This window comes from Dermacentor variabilis, chromosome 3, assembly GCF_050947875.1.
Source record: "Dermacentor variabilis isolate Ectoservices chromosome 3, ASM5094787v1, whole genome shotgun sequence".
NCBI lineage: Eukaryota > Metazoa > Arthropoda > Arachnida > Ixodida > Ixodidae > Dermacentor > Dermacentor variabilis.
In genome coordinates this window covers 18,712,587-18,730,302 of record NC_134570.1, presented here as the reverse complement: position 1 = coordinate 18,730,302, position 17,716 = coordinate 18,712,587, and the positions used below count along the sequence as shown (strand labels likewise).

At 46.3% G+C, this 17,716-nt stretch overlaps 1 protein-coding gene across 4 annotated transcripts in view; it reads left to right on the top strand.

Moving 5' to 3' along the window:
• The window catches only part of Nep2 (M13 family metallopeptidase neprilysin 2), a 190,306-nt gene that overhangs the window by 42,138 nt on the left and 130,452 nt on the right, over positions 1-17,716 (top strand). The window contains exon 1 of one of the 4 annotated variants that reach the window (XM_075684371.1): positions 9,987-10,015. The exons of 2 other annotated variants lie outside the window; for them this stretch is intronic. In XM_075684371.1, coding sequence (XP_075540486.1) covers positions 10,002-10,015 — 14 coding nt within the window. In that variant the 5' untranslated portion in view covers positions 9,987-10,001. Of the gene's footprint in view, positions 1-9,986; positions 10,016-11,083; positions 11,197-17,716 lie in introns of those variants that run through there. One more of the 4 variants, XM_075684369.1, reaches the window with a different exon arrangement.

The following is a 17,716-nucleotide window of genomic DNA, read 5'->3' as shown; positions in this document are numbered from 1 at the left end:
CTTACAAAAAACGAAAGAAACGAGTTTTTTTCGCGCTCTTGAAAATTTCATGAAATATTACAGCTCTGGCACAGCAGCGAAGCCCAGTGGGGGTGAGCGAAGCAGATACGGACCACACGCCGGCTTCTGAGAGCGATGGTGACGTGGCCTGGAGGCGATGCCCTCTCCCTTTGCGCAACATTTGGTAGCAGCAGCAGCCGCTCCCTTTCGCCCGCTCTGCTGCATCTATGGGCGCTCGTGACGTGACGTCGCAGCCAATGAGAATTCAGGCGCCATTTTGATGCTGCATATTACAGACGCCGGCTTTTTCGCTCAGGGGGAATTCGAAGCGCGTAAGTGCCAGAGCCAAAGCACGTGCATCGGGAACGTCACGCTGTAATGTCGCAGGCGCTGTGTGGCGTACCCCGTGAAAGATAGTGTATTTTGGGGAAGGTATTGGAAAGGCACTTTGACGAACCCGACAGTTCAAGAATGCACCTTGCTGCGCAGACGAGCTCACTAACCAGTTGGCTGCCTTACGCTTTCGGGCGAATAACCATCATCAGCGGCATCGCTCGCATGACCAAAACGTGTCACGCCTCAAGTCTCCCTTTATTTGTTGGTATCTCGTCTTGGTCACCAACTTGTAGGAAAAGAAGGCCCACAAAGAATGGCCATTTATTAACAGATGACTGCGTTGATGTCACGGCTACCATCGTCGAGCTTATATGCCTCATGGCGCTAGTCCACTCTCTTCTTCCACCGCGGAGCTCTATGAGTACTGTCCACTACAGTATATTCTCCAAGAAACCTATAGCACACGTAGGGATTTGTGTTCCCACTTTTCCCATACGTGATTTGGAAAGTGAAAAAACAAAACAAAAACAAGATTAAAGGACTTTTACGCACCTGGGGCCAGATTGACAAAGCTGTTCGTTCGTAATGAAGTGCTTTTTGCCACTGACCGGCTGCCCTGATTAATATTATGTCCAGCGTCAAGATTGTTTGGAATTAAAGTAATACGTTGGTTATTATAAGACGAATTGAAGATCAGAGTCTTATATTTTAAATTTTGCGCTGGTACCCTAGCGCCTGTACTTCAGTGTGTCGCCACTAAATTCACCGTATCTTTTCGTATTTGGGTGGCTGTGACTGTGTAAATGTTCTTGAAGCTTGCAAAGTTCAATCTTTAGCTTTCCTAGAATGCAATTCAGTCAATCTGTAGCGATAGAAGCTCATGTATAAGGTGTGTGACCAGGCGCATTGGTAATCCATAATAACATATATACCGCGCACCAGCGCACAAAAGACAGACGGACACAAGAGCTCGCTTCTAATTAAAAAAATGTTTTACAGAAACAGACATATATTTACTCGCACACATGATTACCAACAAAACTGCAGATACTAAATCAAGTCGTCGTCGTCTTTCTAATCGTCATCATCATCATCATAATCGTCGTCATGCCCACTGCAGGACGAAGGCGATCTCCGATTACTCCTGTCTTGCGCTATCTTATTCGAAGTTATGCATGTCAGTTTCCTAATTTCATCACACCATCTGATTGTATGCCGTCCAAACCCACGCTTTCCTTTGTTTGGCACCCATTCTGTAACTCTGATGGTCCACCGGTTACGCGTTGCAGGCCTTGCACTACTCCATTTTTTGCTCGTAATGTCAACTAGAGTATCGGCTATGCCCGTTTGCTATTTGACTTACATCGCTGTCTTCCTTTCTCTTAAATAATGTTACGGCTAAAATTTTTCGTTCCATCGCTGATTGCGTGGTTTTTACTTCTTCTCGAGCTTCTTTGTCAAACCTCCAAATTTCTTCCTCATGTGTTAGTACCCACCGAATGCAATGATTGTACACTTTCCTTTTCAAGGATAGTGGTAAGCTCCCGGTAGTGATTTGGTAAGGCTTGCCGTTTGCGGTCCAAACGGTTCTTATTCCTAAATTGCATTTTAGTGATCAGAGTCCTTTGTGAGTAATTGACCTAGATAAACATAATCCTGCCCAGACTCTAGAGGCTGACTTTCCATCATAAATTCTTATTCTCTCCTGGCTACTGAACATTACCTCACATTAATCTTCAACCTTACTCTTACATTTTCTCGGCTAAGGACCTCAATTTCTCACAATCCATACCTATCTTGGCTGAACGGGACAATGTCATCTCTAAGCCGTAGGTTGCTGAGATATTCGCCGTTGATTGGTGCTCCCAACCCTTCCCGATCTAATAGGGTGAATACTTCTTAACGTTTAGTGAATAACGTTGGAGATATGCGTCCTTGCCTAGCCGTCTTTTTAATCGGCGCTGATAGTAAATCAAGTATCTATACTAAATCAATCACCAAGGCAACTGGATGTATCTCTCTTGTCGATCTATCGCCTGCTGCTGGTGCGTTGCATGTTATTATCAGCTGCTAAATAAGCGAGATGACATTTCAGAAATAGGAGATCGAGAAGCAAGTTTCTGCAACTGGGAGCTCGGAATTTTGGAGAATACGTATGCGATGCTCTGGCCAACAATGACATGGACGAGTAGAGACGAGATTTACTACAGGTAGAAAATATGGTAGGCGTCAGCGTCATTAGAAAACGTAGACCGCTTCATACAAATGAAAAAGGAAGACATCTGGGAGATTATAAAGATTCGCTCATTCTTTCATCATCATCATCATCATCATCAGCCTGGCTACGCCCACTGCAGGGCAAAGGCCTCTCCCATACTTCTCCAACTACCCCGGTCATGTACTGATTGTGGCCATGTTGTCCCTGCAAACTTCTTAATCTCATCCGCCCACCTAACTTTCTGCCGCCCTCTGCTACGCTTCCCTTCCCTTGGAATCCATTCGGTAACTCTTAATGACCATCGGTTATCTTCCCTCCTCATAACGTGTCCTGCCCACGCCCCCATTTCTTTTTCTTGATTTCAACTAAGATATCATTAACTCGCGTTTGTTCCCTCACCCAATCTGCTCTTTTCTTATCCCTTAACGTTACACCCATCATTCTTCTTTCCATAGCTCGTTGCGTCGTCCTCAATTTAAGTAGAACCCCTTTTGCAAGCCTCCAGGTTTCTGCCCCGTACGTGAGTACTGGTAAGACACAGCTGGTTATAAACCTTTTTCTTGAGGGATAATGGCAATCTGCTGTTCATGATCTGAGAATGCATGCCAAATGCACGCCAGCCCATTCTTATTCTTCTGATTATTTCAGTCTCATGATCCGGATCCGCAGTCACTACCTGTCCTAAGTGGATGTATTCCCTTACCACTTCCAGTGCCTCACTACCTATCGTAAACTGCTGTTCTCTTCCGAGACTGTTAAACCTTACTTTAGTTTTCTGCAAATTAATTTTTAGACCCACCCTTCGGCTTTGCCTCTCCAGGTCAGTGAGCATGCATTGCAGCTGGTCCCCTGAGTTACTAAGCAAGGCAATATCATCAACGAATCGTAAGTTACTAAGGTATTCTCCATTAACTCTTATCCCCAATTCTTCCCAATCCAGGTCTCTGAATACGTCCTGTAAACACACTGTGAATAGCATTGGAGAGATCGTATCTCCCTGCCTGACGCCTTTCTTTATTGGAATTTTGTCGCTTTCTTTATGGAGGCCTGGACTACGGTGGCTGTGGAGCCGCTATTGATATCTTTCAGTATCTTTACATAAGGCTCGTCTACACCCTGATTCCGCAATGCCTCCATGACTGCTGAGGTTTTGACTGAATCAAACGCTTTCTCGTAATCAATGAAAGCTATATATAAAGGTTGGTTATATTTCGCAGATTTTTCTATCACCTGATTGATAGTGCGAATATGGTCTATTGTTGAGTAGCCTTTACGGAATCCTGCCTGGTCCATTGGTTGACGGAAGTCCAAGGTGTTCCTGATTCTATTTGCGATTACCTTAGTAAATACTTTGTAGGCAACGGACAGTAAGCTGATCGGTCTATAATTTTCAAGTCTTTGGCGTCCCCTTTCTTATGGATTAGGATTATGTTAGCGTTTTTCCAAGATTCCGGTACGCTCTAAGTCATGAGGCATTGCGTATACAGGGTGGCCAGTTTCTCTAGAACAGTTGGAGCAGAAAAGTTGGAGCAGAAGGAATACATCTCCGCATTCGGCGAGAATTAATTCTCCATCTCCGTATTCGGCGAGAATTAGGCGAGAATTAATTTTTACTCGACGTCTAAGTGCTTCATCGCGCGTCACAAGTTGTGAATGAGTGGTTTATTTATTACATATTGAAAATGTTAGCAACAAACACAATATGTCACCTGTTCCTCCACAAGTTTGGACTCGAATTCTACGTCTTGTGGACGTTGACAGAACGTGTTTTCCGCATTACTTGATAAAAGGGAGAATTTTTTTTTGCCTAGAATTGGTTCCAAGCAATTAAATTGTGGCGAAAGAAAAGGAAAACATTCATTACCGTTTGCGCAGCAACAAGAATCCGTGGTCTTGTATAATGAAAATATCACAGTTTTAGCCGAACGTGTTCGGGAACAGGGGACCTAAATTTAGCGCACGCTGTCTTCACTGTTTACGAGAGAATCTGTATTTAGTGCCACTATGCGCAGTGCCATTCACCAAATACTTGCGTACACTCAGATTTCTTTAGCTAAATCGCAAGCCATTGGTGTCCGCTGTTTAATTGAAATCTAGCAATAACTTACGTCTTCTTGGCAGAAATTCAAACTTCAGCGCCATTTTCGGAATATCTGACCTTGAAATGCGCTCTGAAATGCACTGGCGTTCAGTTAAGCTTCCCCAATAACGTCCCTCTAGCAGTTCGGCACGATCGCAACTGGTACACCAATCCATTCTTTAGAATACCTTGGGAATGAGTGTATCAAAGATTGTGCTAAATTAAGTTTGAATTTTTGCCAAGCAGACATGAAGTATTGCTCGACTTCAATTTCGAAATTACAACGTGTGCCCTGAAGTGAATAGCTGTAGAAACTTCGTTAGTGAATCGATTTAATTATTTATGAGCAATTCACGATTTGTCGTGCAACCTAAATCCGCTTTTTGAAGTAATTCACCTGAACATGCGAAGTAAAGAAAACGCCCGATACACATACAGCAAACTTGGGTATTGAGGGGCAGGAAAAACCGTCGGCCTATCCAGGATACAGAATGCACCCGTGACTCTGCGCGCTAAAGAGTGATATTAGTAATGATGATAGGCGCAGCGCGGTAGACAAATAGATAAGGAAGCGCGAAGAGGGTGCCGACATTGAAGTAATTTTATTGGCACACAGATCACATAGTCCACATATAAGAGGCGTGTGCAGAGAGACAATAATCAGCAGCAAGTTGACTCATTAGGCGGACATTTCGCTGTCCAAAATATGAAGATACAAAATATAAATGTATAGAAAAGTGGACACAGCAAGACTGCCGTGAAAATGACACAGACTTTCCCGCTCCTTGGGCATGCTATAGCTGGGTGCTTTTGGATCGGCGCTGCTGCAACTTTCAACGTGGACGGACGGTGCCAGCTTGCATCGACTTTGCCTCTGCGCCGGATCGCATCTAAGGCGCACCTTCAACACGCACGGTTACGCCATCTAACTAGCTCATCTGCTGGCTTTCTGGCCTTAAAAGGGACGCCCCTTTCACCAAACATCAGAGGACACAGCAACACTGCCGTTGGTGAACGAAATTACGGTTTTTGCAGTGATCGGTCTATGCTTAGTTGTGTTGCCGTGTCCGCATACTCTCTTATGTTGTATATCTGAATGTACTGCGGTGCTAGTTTGCTAATGGCTCGCTCGGGAGACGTTGAAGAAAGTCCCGGGCCTATCACTGAAGAAATGTTTAACGAAATGATTAAGACACAGAGGCCTTGGAAAAAAAAAAGTAACTAATATTGAAAAAAAAAAGAACAAGCATCCTTTGAGCCTCGAGTCGAGAGTAGGTTTTCGGAAATAAAGAAAAGATTAGAGGTCTTGGGTGAAGCCCAAACTAGGCTTGCTAACCTTGAAAAACTTGCCAATGAAACTGAAACTGCAATGGCAACCGTTTGTAAAACAGTTGACGACTTGGGCCTTAAATCAAATTCGGACAGGAATACTCTCATCAAACGAATTGATGGCCTCGAAGAATGCTCTCGGCGAAATAATCTCATTATCAGAGGGATAAAAGATGTGAATGAAACTGGAGAGGCATTACGTAATAAGAAGGTCAACGTTGACGTTTTTAATACAAGCTCAAACCTGAAAACTGATCCATTCGATCGGATTCATCGCTTAGGAAAGCGATACAATGGTAAAATCGGGTCTATCATCTTGACTTTCAAGTTTCCGAGATGAAACTAAAATCTTGCGAAACTGCTTTATGCTGCTGGTTAAGGAAATCAGCATTACCGAGGATTTTTTCGAAACGAATTGTCGAGATCTGTAAACGGCTTTGAGAGTCTACTTCTGAGGAGAGAAAAAGGGATCAAGATGAAGTTTATGTTTGACAAGATGAAAATGAAGGATATGGTGCACGTTTGGAATCGTTCTATAATATGAGGTACATATGTAAGGCACCTTCGGAAAGAGATGAGAGGCACGGTGATAACGACTGACGGCGTCACAGTGCTTCTAACCAGTTCATGATAATGAACATAAATGTAAAACACATTTTAAATAAAGTTGCGAATGTTAAGGATTGGGTACTGGAACACGATACCGATATTATGTTACTTGCCGAAATATGGCTTAAGAAATCACCGCCCAAGCACTCCGTATACAAATCGCTAACTAGCAAAGCTGAAACGTGCGAACCCGGTTTTATCACTGGGTTAATCCCGGCGGTTCATTAAACGACGGTTTGGTAGGTTGCCGGATCCTCGGTACGCAGTTGCTGCTTGCACTCGGCTGCACGAGCCTCTTCTTTTGCCTGGGCTGCAGCATCGGCACGGCGTAGACAAGCTCGTTCCCGGTTCTGCTTGCGGAGTTGCTGATCGAAAACTGCCTGGTCCTCAGGAGTACGTATGACGCATGATCTATCCATTTCGAAGCTGGAGAGAAACTGCTGCGCGCGCGCTGGGCTGCGAGGGAGAGCACGGAGGTCACTACTAGCGCAGCCAACAGTGCCTCTCTCTCTCTCTCTCTCTCTCTCTCCCTCTTTTCGCGCATGTGCATGGGGTTGCGCAGGAGGATTTTTCGGCGTACAGGCGACAGACGGACGGACGAATTGGCTAGCGATATATAGCTTCGCTGTAAAAGATATACTAGATGCCGAAGTTGCGCCTCCCGTATACAAAATAATTAAAAGAACCTGGTGCCGGGCCTGTTGGTTACATAGCTTGTTAAACACACGACGAAACACAGCCTTCGAAGACGCGTACACAAGAAGAGAGAAAAAGACAACCACAGACGCTGGGTTGTGTGGCTGTCAGCGTGTGTGGTTGTCTTTTCTTTTTCTATTATTGTGTGCGCGTCTTCGAAGGCTTGGTTTCATCGTTTGTTTGTCAAACATTAGAAGAGACTGCGAAACAAGAGCAGGAGGTATTGCCCTGCTATTTAAGGACCGTATATTGTTCAGTATTCTCCCGCATGTCACTGATTCGACATCAACTATTTGGATTTAAGCCAAGCTGAATAATCGTACAGTATTCGTTGGTGCTATGTACAAACAAACCTCCAGACTAGCCAGTGAATGTGCTTAATAACTGAAGAGGCTTCATGGACGCACACTTAAAGCATGAAGAAAATATTATTTTATTATGACGCTTCAACTTACCTGGGATTAATTGGTCGACACTGGGTTTAAAGAGACGTGAAGCCACTAATTGCGAACAACTGCTAAATATCTCTTTCTGCTATAACTGAGGTCGTCTCAGCTTGTACGCGTGTGGGTCAAATTGCCTCCTCAGTCATTGATCTGTTATTCTTATCTGGTTGGTTACTCCCATCTCTTAACATGTGTGAAAGTGATGAAGGTCTCTGTGATCACAAAATGGTTATAATGTCATTATACCTGTCTGTTAATATCACGCGCGAGGATGAGAAACATTTTATATCCAAATTTTAATACTGCAATGATCTGGCTATACTGGAACGTCTGGAGCTGTCATATTATTCTTTTCTGGAGTTGTACGCATCATCTGGTACTACTGAAGAACCGTGGAATTTTTTTCATGATATGACAGCGTTTTGCATACAATTCATTCCTCATAGTTCTAAAAATTCAGGAGAAAGAAACCCCTGGGTAACGCATGAGATAATACACACAAAAAGAAAGCCTAAACGTATACGGAATGCTTGCAACCTCAGTCCTAGCATTTAAAGGAAACACGACATTCATATTTTAAGTAAAAACCTCCGGCATATACTGAAAACCTCTAAAGATAGGTTTTATAACCCAAAGCACCCGCCGTGGTTGCTTAGTGGCTATGATGTTGGGCTGCTAAGCACGAGGTCGCGGAATCGAATCTCGGCCACGGCGGCCGCGTTTAGATGGGTGTGAAACGCTAAAACACCTGTGTTACTTAGATTCCGGTTCGCGTTAGAGAACCACCGATAGTCCAAATTCTCGGAGTCCCCTACTATACGGTGTGCTCATAATCAGTTCGTGGTTTTAGCACCTAAAACTTCATAATTGAATTTTATAATTCAACTCTGAAACGATTTCTCGCGGAAGCCCCAGACAAGTTCTGGAGGTACTTAAATCGAACTTCGTGTAGCATTTTCTCCCACAAAAGTAGCCAATATCAAGCGAGGGCGTTTAAGTGCTTCTTTTTTCTTCAGTTCTTACCATCGATGACGGTATCTTGCCTACCTTCAATGATTATTCGGACAGGCTTCCTATTGAGTATATCAGGATTACTGAAGAGGACGTTTGGATCTGTTGCTTAACGTTAATACCAAAGAAAGCTCCGGTCCTGACCAAACGCCCAATGAATTCTTTTGTAGATAAGCCGAATGGACAGCCAAGCTTTTAGCACTAATTTTCCAATCATCCATTACTAGTGGCTTGTTTCCCACTGCTTGGAAGCGCGGAAAAATCGTGGCCATACATAAAGGCGGTTCCGCATCTGATGCTAGCAACTACCGACCAATATCACTTACGAGGACCTGTACTAAACTACTAGAGCGTATTGTATCAAAACACATGTTGACCTATTTAGATGAACATAACTTAATTTTTCCAGGTCAACATGGCTTTCGGAAAGGATCGCCCACCGTCACTCAGCTCATTGAACTTGTACATGACCTTTCTAGCACAATTAATACCCACGGAAAAACTGATATAATACTCTTAGACTTCACAAGGGCCTGTGATAAGGCGTCCCACAAAATGATTTTATTTAAAATCAATGTTACCTCCAAATATTCTGCTTTACCAGGTGGCTCAGTTCCTATCTTGCACATAGGGAACAATATGTTCAACTGGGACATCAACGATCTAGTTTGTAGTGTTTTAGGGTCTTGTTCCTGGTTTGTATAAATGATTTGCCAAAATACATCATTACCGAAGTTATAATGTTTTCCGACGGCTGCATAATGTACAAAAGAATAGAGTCACTAAGTGATCAGACCGAACTTAATCTTACAGAAAATTAAGAACTGGTGCGATCGGTGGCAAATGCAGCTTAACCCAACTACATTGGTTTTTAAGTCCATCTCTAGAAAGAACAATATTTAAATGAACTTTGCACAAACGCTGACAGGCTATTGTGGGGTCTGCGACGTAACCTGCACTGTGCTTCCCCTGAAATGAAAACTTAAGCTTATAAAACCTTGCCAAGACCCATAATTGAATACGCTAAAATAGTATGTTATCCCTACACACAAAGTAACTGCTTAGAGCTTGAGAAAGTCCTGCGCCTTACTTCTACGTTCATATTTAATAAATACCGCCGTTTTCACTCTCCGACCGAGCAATGTAAACTTACAGAGCTCCTACCTCTACAAAAGCGTACCGAGTATGAAAGGCTTAAATTCATGTTTATAGGAATTCATAATCATATAAAAATAAAATATGACACGTACTTCCAGATCAAGACACTGGAAACGTCATGCCACAGACACGGTATGTATACACCCCCTTCCACAGTGCACAATGACTGCTTCAGGTACAGTTTCTTTCCCAGGTCAATTCAGCAGTGGAATTATTTACCTGATTAAATTGTCAAAATAAACTTGGTTAGTGCATTCCTAGAAGTAATAGATTGCCTTGTGCACCCTGATGTACCCTGTTGTTCTATACTCTGAAGTTCTGTACTAATATTGTGATGTAAGAAACCTATAATGTGCTCTGTAACTATATTGTTATGATATGCATTTTATGTCAGCAGTAGTGTTGCTTCGTTTTCTTGTGATCTTCTTTTAGTGCATAGTCCGATAACACTAAGGCATTTCTCTGTTTATGCATATTAAATGCACTCCTGTAATAGCCCGTCAAGGGCTCACAGTATCAATACACAAATAAATAAAACAAAATACGAGTTTGTTAAGTTCACAAAGAAAAAAAAAGATTATAGTCAGAAAAATGTGCTGACCCGCCGTGGTTGCTTAGTGGCTATGGTGTTGGGCTGCTAAGCACGAGGTCGCGGAATGGAATCCTGGCCACGGTGGCCGCATTTCGATGGGGGCGAAATGCCAAAACACCCGTGTACGTTAAAGAATCCCAGGTGGTCAGAATTTCCAGAGTCCCCCACTACGGCGTGTCCCATAATCAGATCGTGGTTTTGGCGCGTAAAACACCATTATTTAAAAAGATGTGCTGTCTCACGTGACGACAGTGAAATTGGTGGAGCACTAACACACACATTACATAGCTTTCGAGCCCTATCGGCATCGATAGTTTCTCTAATAGTCGACATCCTCGGTGTGGGCGTTGTAGTTGCGAATTACCAACTCGCGCGAGCCTCCACGTCTGCGCGGTCTCTTTAGTAGCGTTCATTACGGGTCCCGCAAACGCGCGGCTGCTGGTCAGCTGCGGCTAGCGGGCGGTCGCCCATTAGCGCCACTGCACTGAACGGTGCCTTGCGTGCCGCCGCGTGGCCGCCTAGCGGAGCCACCAACGCGAGCGGGCAAGGGTGCCGGTCCGCGCGGTGGGCGAGGGGCGCTTTAAAAGACGGGCCGCGTGTCCCAGGCTCGCTGCAAACACAGCGCACGCACCGCCGAGCGGGGTGGCTTTTTCGGCGTCGCCGCGATGCCCGTCAGCGTGAGCCAGCTCACGCTCACCAGCGGCGACCTGGACAAGTTCCGGTGAGCGTTACTCTCCCCGTCTCTCTCCCAGCTTCTTCCCCCTCTCTGGTGCGCCCGGTGGAGCGGCGTGCCGTCAGCCGGCCGGCTCGAGATCGGTCGGTGGGTCGCGTGAGCGGTGCACTCTGTGTGCACAGCGACAGCTGCCCGGTCGGCGACGGCGGGCAAGCGCGACCCCTTCGCAACGCGTCGCTCTCAACTGGCAGCGTAAACTGCTGGAGGCCGGCAATCACCGACGAGAACGAGCAGCTCGGAGAACAAAGCTGAGCGGTATAGATTACATGTGGTCAGGCGTACCCAGAGTGCACGGGCCGGCGCAGACTTTGCTTAGCTACGTGGTTTCTTGCTGGGCAATGCATCTTTCAGCATGCACTTTCTTTGTTGGCATTTTTCTTCTGCTGTAAGTTCTTGAACACGTAGAGGTAGAATAGTAGACATGCGTAATGTGCAAACTTCTTCACGGAACACAATTTGCAGTAACAATAATTTTAGTAGCGATGGAACAATATGTAAAAAAAGAAAAGAAAAAGCAAGAAGACAACTTGGTATATAGATTTGTAGCAGAAAAAAAAATTAAATTAGGGGGTTTTATATGCCAAAAACCACTTTCTGATTATGAGGCACGTCGTAGTCGGGGACTCCGGAAATTTGGACCACCTGGGGTTGTTTAACGTGCACCTAAATCTAAGTACACGGGGCAGCTGAAACCGCGACCTCTACTCGTCACGTGTGCGGTTCCCCCAGTTGGCCTGCGCCCTTCGCGTCCCCTCGTCCATCCTCAAGAACCTTCCTCTTTCGCGAGTGTGCGCGCATGTGACTAAAACCTAGTGTCGACCGGCACTTCTCGCGACCACGGCGGTACGGTCGGCAGTTACTTCTCGCTCGACGAGGCCTTAGCCTCCTGGCGGACTAGAGTGCCTTATTTGTGACCATCGCGGTTAAGAAAAGAACAAAGGCAAATAAAAGAGCAATGTTGCGAAACGCGTTGTTAGGCGAAGAACCCGCGCGCAACGGCGGTTTCCGCAACTCTCTCGGGCGCGCAGAGCGCAGTGACGGAGAATAGTGCCGCCGCGCGTGGGGGCATTGTTCGCCGCCAAAGAAGTTGTGACGCCGCTGCTCTACGCGCAGGTTTCTGAGCGCACGCGTTCTTGCACGTGAAAAGAGAAGAAAGCGAACCTATGCATCATCGCGCATCGCGCTCTGAATGCCGCTGCACCGCCGGTACTCGTAAACACGCGTTGTTGGGGTGAAAGCAGCGGCGGGCTCAAAAGCACGCTTCCACAATGCATGCCACATTGTTGTGAGAGCTCGGATGGAACGGGATATCGCCGGGTGCCCGACCTCCTCACTTGTTTGTAACTGTATAAAGAACACGTGCTCCGCCCCTGAAATATAAGAAATGGAAAGACGAAAGTATAGACGGTCAACGCGGGTTTCTATTCTGGTGTCTTTGTGTCTTAGATATTAGAGCTTGGAGGCGCTTGTTGCTAGTATGCCAACTTAAAAAAAAAAAAAGGAAGTGAAAAAGGAGACAGTGCTGTCTGTATTTACGCACAGAGGCGTACAGGTACACTCAAAACAGCGAAAGTTACTAATCGTGGAGAGCGAGAGAGAGAGAGAGAGAAAATAAACGGCAGCATAAAAAACTGGCTTCGTTGAAAACGCCTTTGAATGTTCTATTGTTTTCCAACCTCTTCCCTAAATGTGACATTACGCCAGCCACTATTTGTTTCTTCGTCATTGTTCTAACGAGTATCACCATTTTCTTGTTGTATGCATACCAACGTACATCCATAAAGAACGTACAGAAGTTAAAATCATTTTCTCTCCTGTATAGTTACTGCTATCTGCACAAATTGCACAAGAGACGTTGAGTTCATCGCGTGTCTAGCGTGTGTAACCGCCCAGGCGGCTCCATCGAGAGCAGCGCGTCGGGTCGCGTGTCAGGCGTGCACTTCATCCCGAAGAAAGTGTCTGTGCCGCATCCTGAGAGCGGACGGAAAAATGTTGCCTGCCCCTGGGGACCTTCGGCACTGCAGCGGGAAGCACGTCGGCAGCGCGTCTTCGAAATCCCAGCAGGAAGAAAGGCTCTGCCTCCCGACAGCCGCTTGCACACTCTGCTCGCCGTGAGGACGCGGCGCCCTGCAAGCTTTCCGAGCCCCGACCGCGCGCAGCCCTGTGCGGGTCCTTTCAGTTTCGGTTTTTCGAGGGACGCCATCTTGAATACGGCGCACACTGCTCGCTCGGGCATTCGCTTCTCCCTTGCGATCAATGGCGCCAGCTTCGCGCACTAGCATGAAGTGAAATCACTTCTTTACTCACCGGTCGTAATTGACGCAAATTGGTGATCGCCGCACGGCTTCCACATCGAATCTTCTTCGTGGTCGCCTCTGCTCACTCCTTTTGGAATCTCGTGAGCTATAAGCTATACGGCGAAGTGGGAATACATTGCGGAAAATCTCTCGAACCCCTGCGGAAGTTGCGGCTCAGACACGCTGATTAAACGCTCGCTATACCTCGGCAGCGGCCTTCCTCGTTATACGTGTGCACCTTATCGCATTTTGCATGCCTGTTGCCAGCAGCGGTCGTGAAGCTGCGACCGCGAATATTGGCGTTCTCCGCATTCGCGGAGCACGTAAAGTTCCGGGGGAAACCGATTGTAGTTGTTTTGTCCGCGTCGTACGCTCGCGTATATTAAACGCGCGCGCGCGCCGGCCAGCGCCGTTTGTTGGTTCTCGAGCTTTGGCACACTGCCTATGGGCCCTCGGGTGGCGACCCGCGGGGCAGCCGAGCGGCTGGCGTCATTCACTGCGTGGTTCGCAGCTGCTGTGCTGGATCCTCGTAGCGAGAGCGCTTTGGGTGACCGAGACAAGTGACTGCAAGCGGGTCAGCGACTGCGCCCGAGGGCCGCACTCTCTCCGCCGCGCCACAATGGAGCCAGCGCGAGGAAGGAGCTTCTCGCGTCGAAAGAAAAGCCGGCCGACCATCGCCGCGCCTCTTGCGAAGCCGTGTTTGTCGATTGTCGACGAGGGCAGCGCGCGCCCTCTGGAACGCCTCGTGCGGGCCTCGTCTTGGGCGCCAACCATACGGAGCGCTTCCCAAACGCGCCTTGACGCCTCGTGCACCGCCTATGGAGGCGCCACTGAAAGCCACCTAGCGGACGCTTCCAACAGTACACGCGGGAGCAGTAGCAGACGACAACCCTTCGCAGCAAGCATGGCTGAAGTTCGCGGCTGCGATTTCTCCTTTGTTCGGGTGCCAGGCTGATGCTTCTTATGTGACAGCTGTAGGGAAGATGCTGACCTCTGTGCGAGCGGGTATGAACACGATGTTACCGGTGTTTGGGACAACGTGGCCCACGTGCGTGCAAGGTGTGTCCCGCAGACAAATGCCATGAACCCCATTTACATGACGTGGAGCTCATGTTCACTAGCCGATAAATTTTGTTTAATGGTGCGATCTCTCGATGGTTTTTTTTATTCTACCCTTGCCGCAATGCTGCTTCTGTACCTGAATAATAAGCACCCGTCGTTAGTGCAGACTTATATCAAACAAATCCGCACGGTGCAATCTCTGCATATGCCGTTGTGATTTTTCTGTCGATGAATACATGTGACATCGCCGAATAAGTGCAGTCGAAGTCGCCTCAAGAAGAGTAATTGCCAATTTATTGATGGAAACGCGTACACTAGCTAACGAAGTCACCAAGCACACGGGTTAATAAAAGCGCGTGTTAGTGCTGTACCGCCGCTGCAATTCTGCTGCATACGCGGATGAACTACCGTTCCCGCTGCGGTTTGTGCAATTTTAAATTCCCCAATGGAGCGGCTTGGAAATGTACAAAGCTAAAGACTGACTAACTTTTCAGTACTTTTTTATATTACTAGAGAGAGGTGCCACATGATATATTTAAAGGCAGAGCAGCGCCAGTCAAAGTAGATGAGCGCTGGCGGCAAGGCCCGGTCTAGTCGTCTGCAGCGTAAGTATAAGAAAGAATTCAGTTGAGCACAAAACTCACATGCAAGAAGGGACTACGTTGTGAAACAAACAAATCACTCGGCGTGTTAAGTTTGCTCAGGCAGCATCGAGGTGTGATGACTTCCCAAACGGGACGCGAACTTTCCAGCGAGAAATGCAACAAAAATACCATATGCAGCAGCTATTAGCAATTCTCGCCCTGAACTACCTATTTTCTAAACACATTTCCAAAAACGCAAACAATATCTCAGATGCCCTCGGGCGATAAGAATAAAGCTGTTAAAGAAGCACTTCCTTGGTTTCATTCCGATAAGACACAGCGTGATTTATACCCTTTACAAACAAGGCAGGGTGAAAACTTCGCAGCTCAAAAGAATCGACAAGAGTTATGCATGGAGCAACTAGCAACAGTTGCACATGTGCAAAGCCACGCATAAAATAGATGTAAAAACATGAAGTGCGCGACAGCTGGTGCGAGGATTTACTGCGCCACATGAAACCAACCATTTCAGTTCTTGCAAACTTCAGTAGCTTTAACATACAACGCAATGCGCTCGTGCAGTCGTGCTGCCTAGCTAGCGCAACGCGGTAAAGAAGCGGAAAACAATATAAGCGGCAAACAGCATTCCGAACTTTAGCGAAATGCCTTGAAACCTCATGCTGCACTGCAGACGAACTTCGTTGCTCACGCGTCTAACTATGATCGAGGGAAAAAAAAACACCGACGAGACAAAGGAAAGGATGAGAACAAGAAATTTCCCTTCGAAGCGACGATCCATTTTTGCTACCGTTGCTCCCGTTGATGAGGCTTTGCCGGGAATGATTAGAACCGTATCCCTGGCCCGTTTTCACCAGTATTTGAGCCCCCCACCCTGCAACAATTCTTCTTCGACATTCCGTGAAGCTTTGGCCACCCCACACGTGTGAATGGTGTTGCTTATCTTGCTCTCAAAACGTGAATAAGACAGAGAAGCACTATCCACGACACAACAAACTACGGCGCGCGCCAGGCTTCTCTCCCGCGTGTTGTGCGCAAGGCCGCCACCAGTGGCGCATCCGTCGGCGTGCATGGCGCCTATAGGCCGGAGCGGAGTAGCCGGAGGGCCGACCTGTACACGGGCGACAGTTCGAGGCGGGCAAAGATAGAGACACCATTCTAGTTACCATGGCAACTTTCGTATTGCGCGCACACATATACTGATGGTTTTCAGTGTGTGGTGTTGCCAGTAAAACTAGGCTGGTTCCACAACCGAAAGGAACTTGTGTGACAAAAATGCTGGTGTCCCGAAGAAGCTGAAGCGGCAGCTGTCGCCGCAAGCAATTCGGCCTTAGGAAAAGCAAACCAGGTGGAACTGTTGTTGACAAACCTGCAAGTGTGTCATGTATGGCATACACGGTCAGACCTTCCGTCCAAGCGTAAAAACAGGCTTAGTTTGATACCGCAGTCTGCTGAAGCTGAAGGTGAACTTTCTTGTAATCTTCTTAGATTACATTGCATCTTCACAATTTTAGAGAGCCAACAAAATTGTTAAAGGGTCCCGAACGATATTATTACGTGAAGGAACACTTTAAACGGCAACAATGGGTAGCGATGATATTTCAAGATTATTAATAAAATCGCAAGTACGAACCGACATAAACATGGAATATGGCATAACGTCATATGGTCACTGTTATCTAACAATATACGCATAAGTTGTGTGACAAGTTGATGAAATTAATACAGAAGGAATTCATTATACAGGTTGTTTCAGCTAACTTTACCCAGAGTTTAAAAATATGCCGAAACTCTCTAAGGCCACTCGACCAAATACATGTTGCTCACTTTTGTATGTAGCGTGTCACGATCTTTTCTTTAATTTGCTTCATTAGATCAACAGCCAGTGCAGGACGAAGGCTTCTCCCTGAGATCTCCAGTTACCCCTGTCCTGCGTCAATCGATTCACATTAGCGCCTGCGAATTTCTTAATTTCATCGCCTTACCTAGTCTTCTGCCGTCCTCGACTGTGCTTCCCCTTTCTTGGCACCCATTCTGTAACCCTAATGGTCCTACGGTTATATAATCGGCGCATTACGTTACATTAAATTGATATTATTAGGCGTTATTACGCGAAGAGCTCTTTTCTGGAAATGTTAATTAATATTTCTGCTAGGAAATAGTGCCGGCATTCTCAAAGAACATGCAATCCGTAAGAGGCCCTCTGAACAACGTTGCGTGCACGTAAATCAAATTTTAGGTGAGAGTCTATAACTACTCCCAGAAACACTGTGATTGGCATGCTTTATTAAACAGTTGTACACGACATCATTATGCGCTAAGATTTACCGTCTTTCGGAGTTAAAAACAATAATGACAGTGTTCGTACGATTAAGTGTGACGGCGTTAGTTTCGCACCGGCGATAAAGATTGTGGAGTTCAGTATTAAGTTTGCTGATTAAGGAGGTTTCTTTATTATCTGATAATGGTAGATTAGTGTCATCCGCGTAAATTATCGCAATGGCATTGACTAACTGCAAAGGCAAATCCTTAACAAACAAAAGAAAA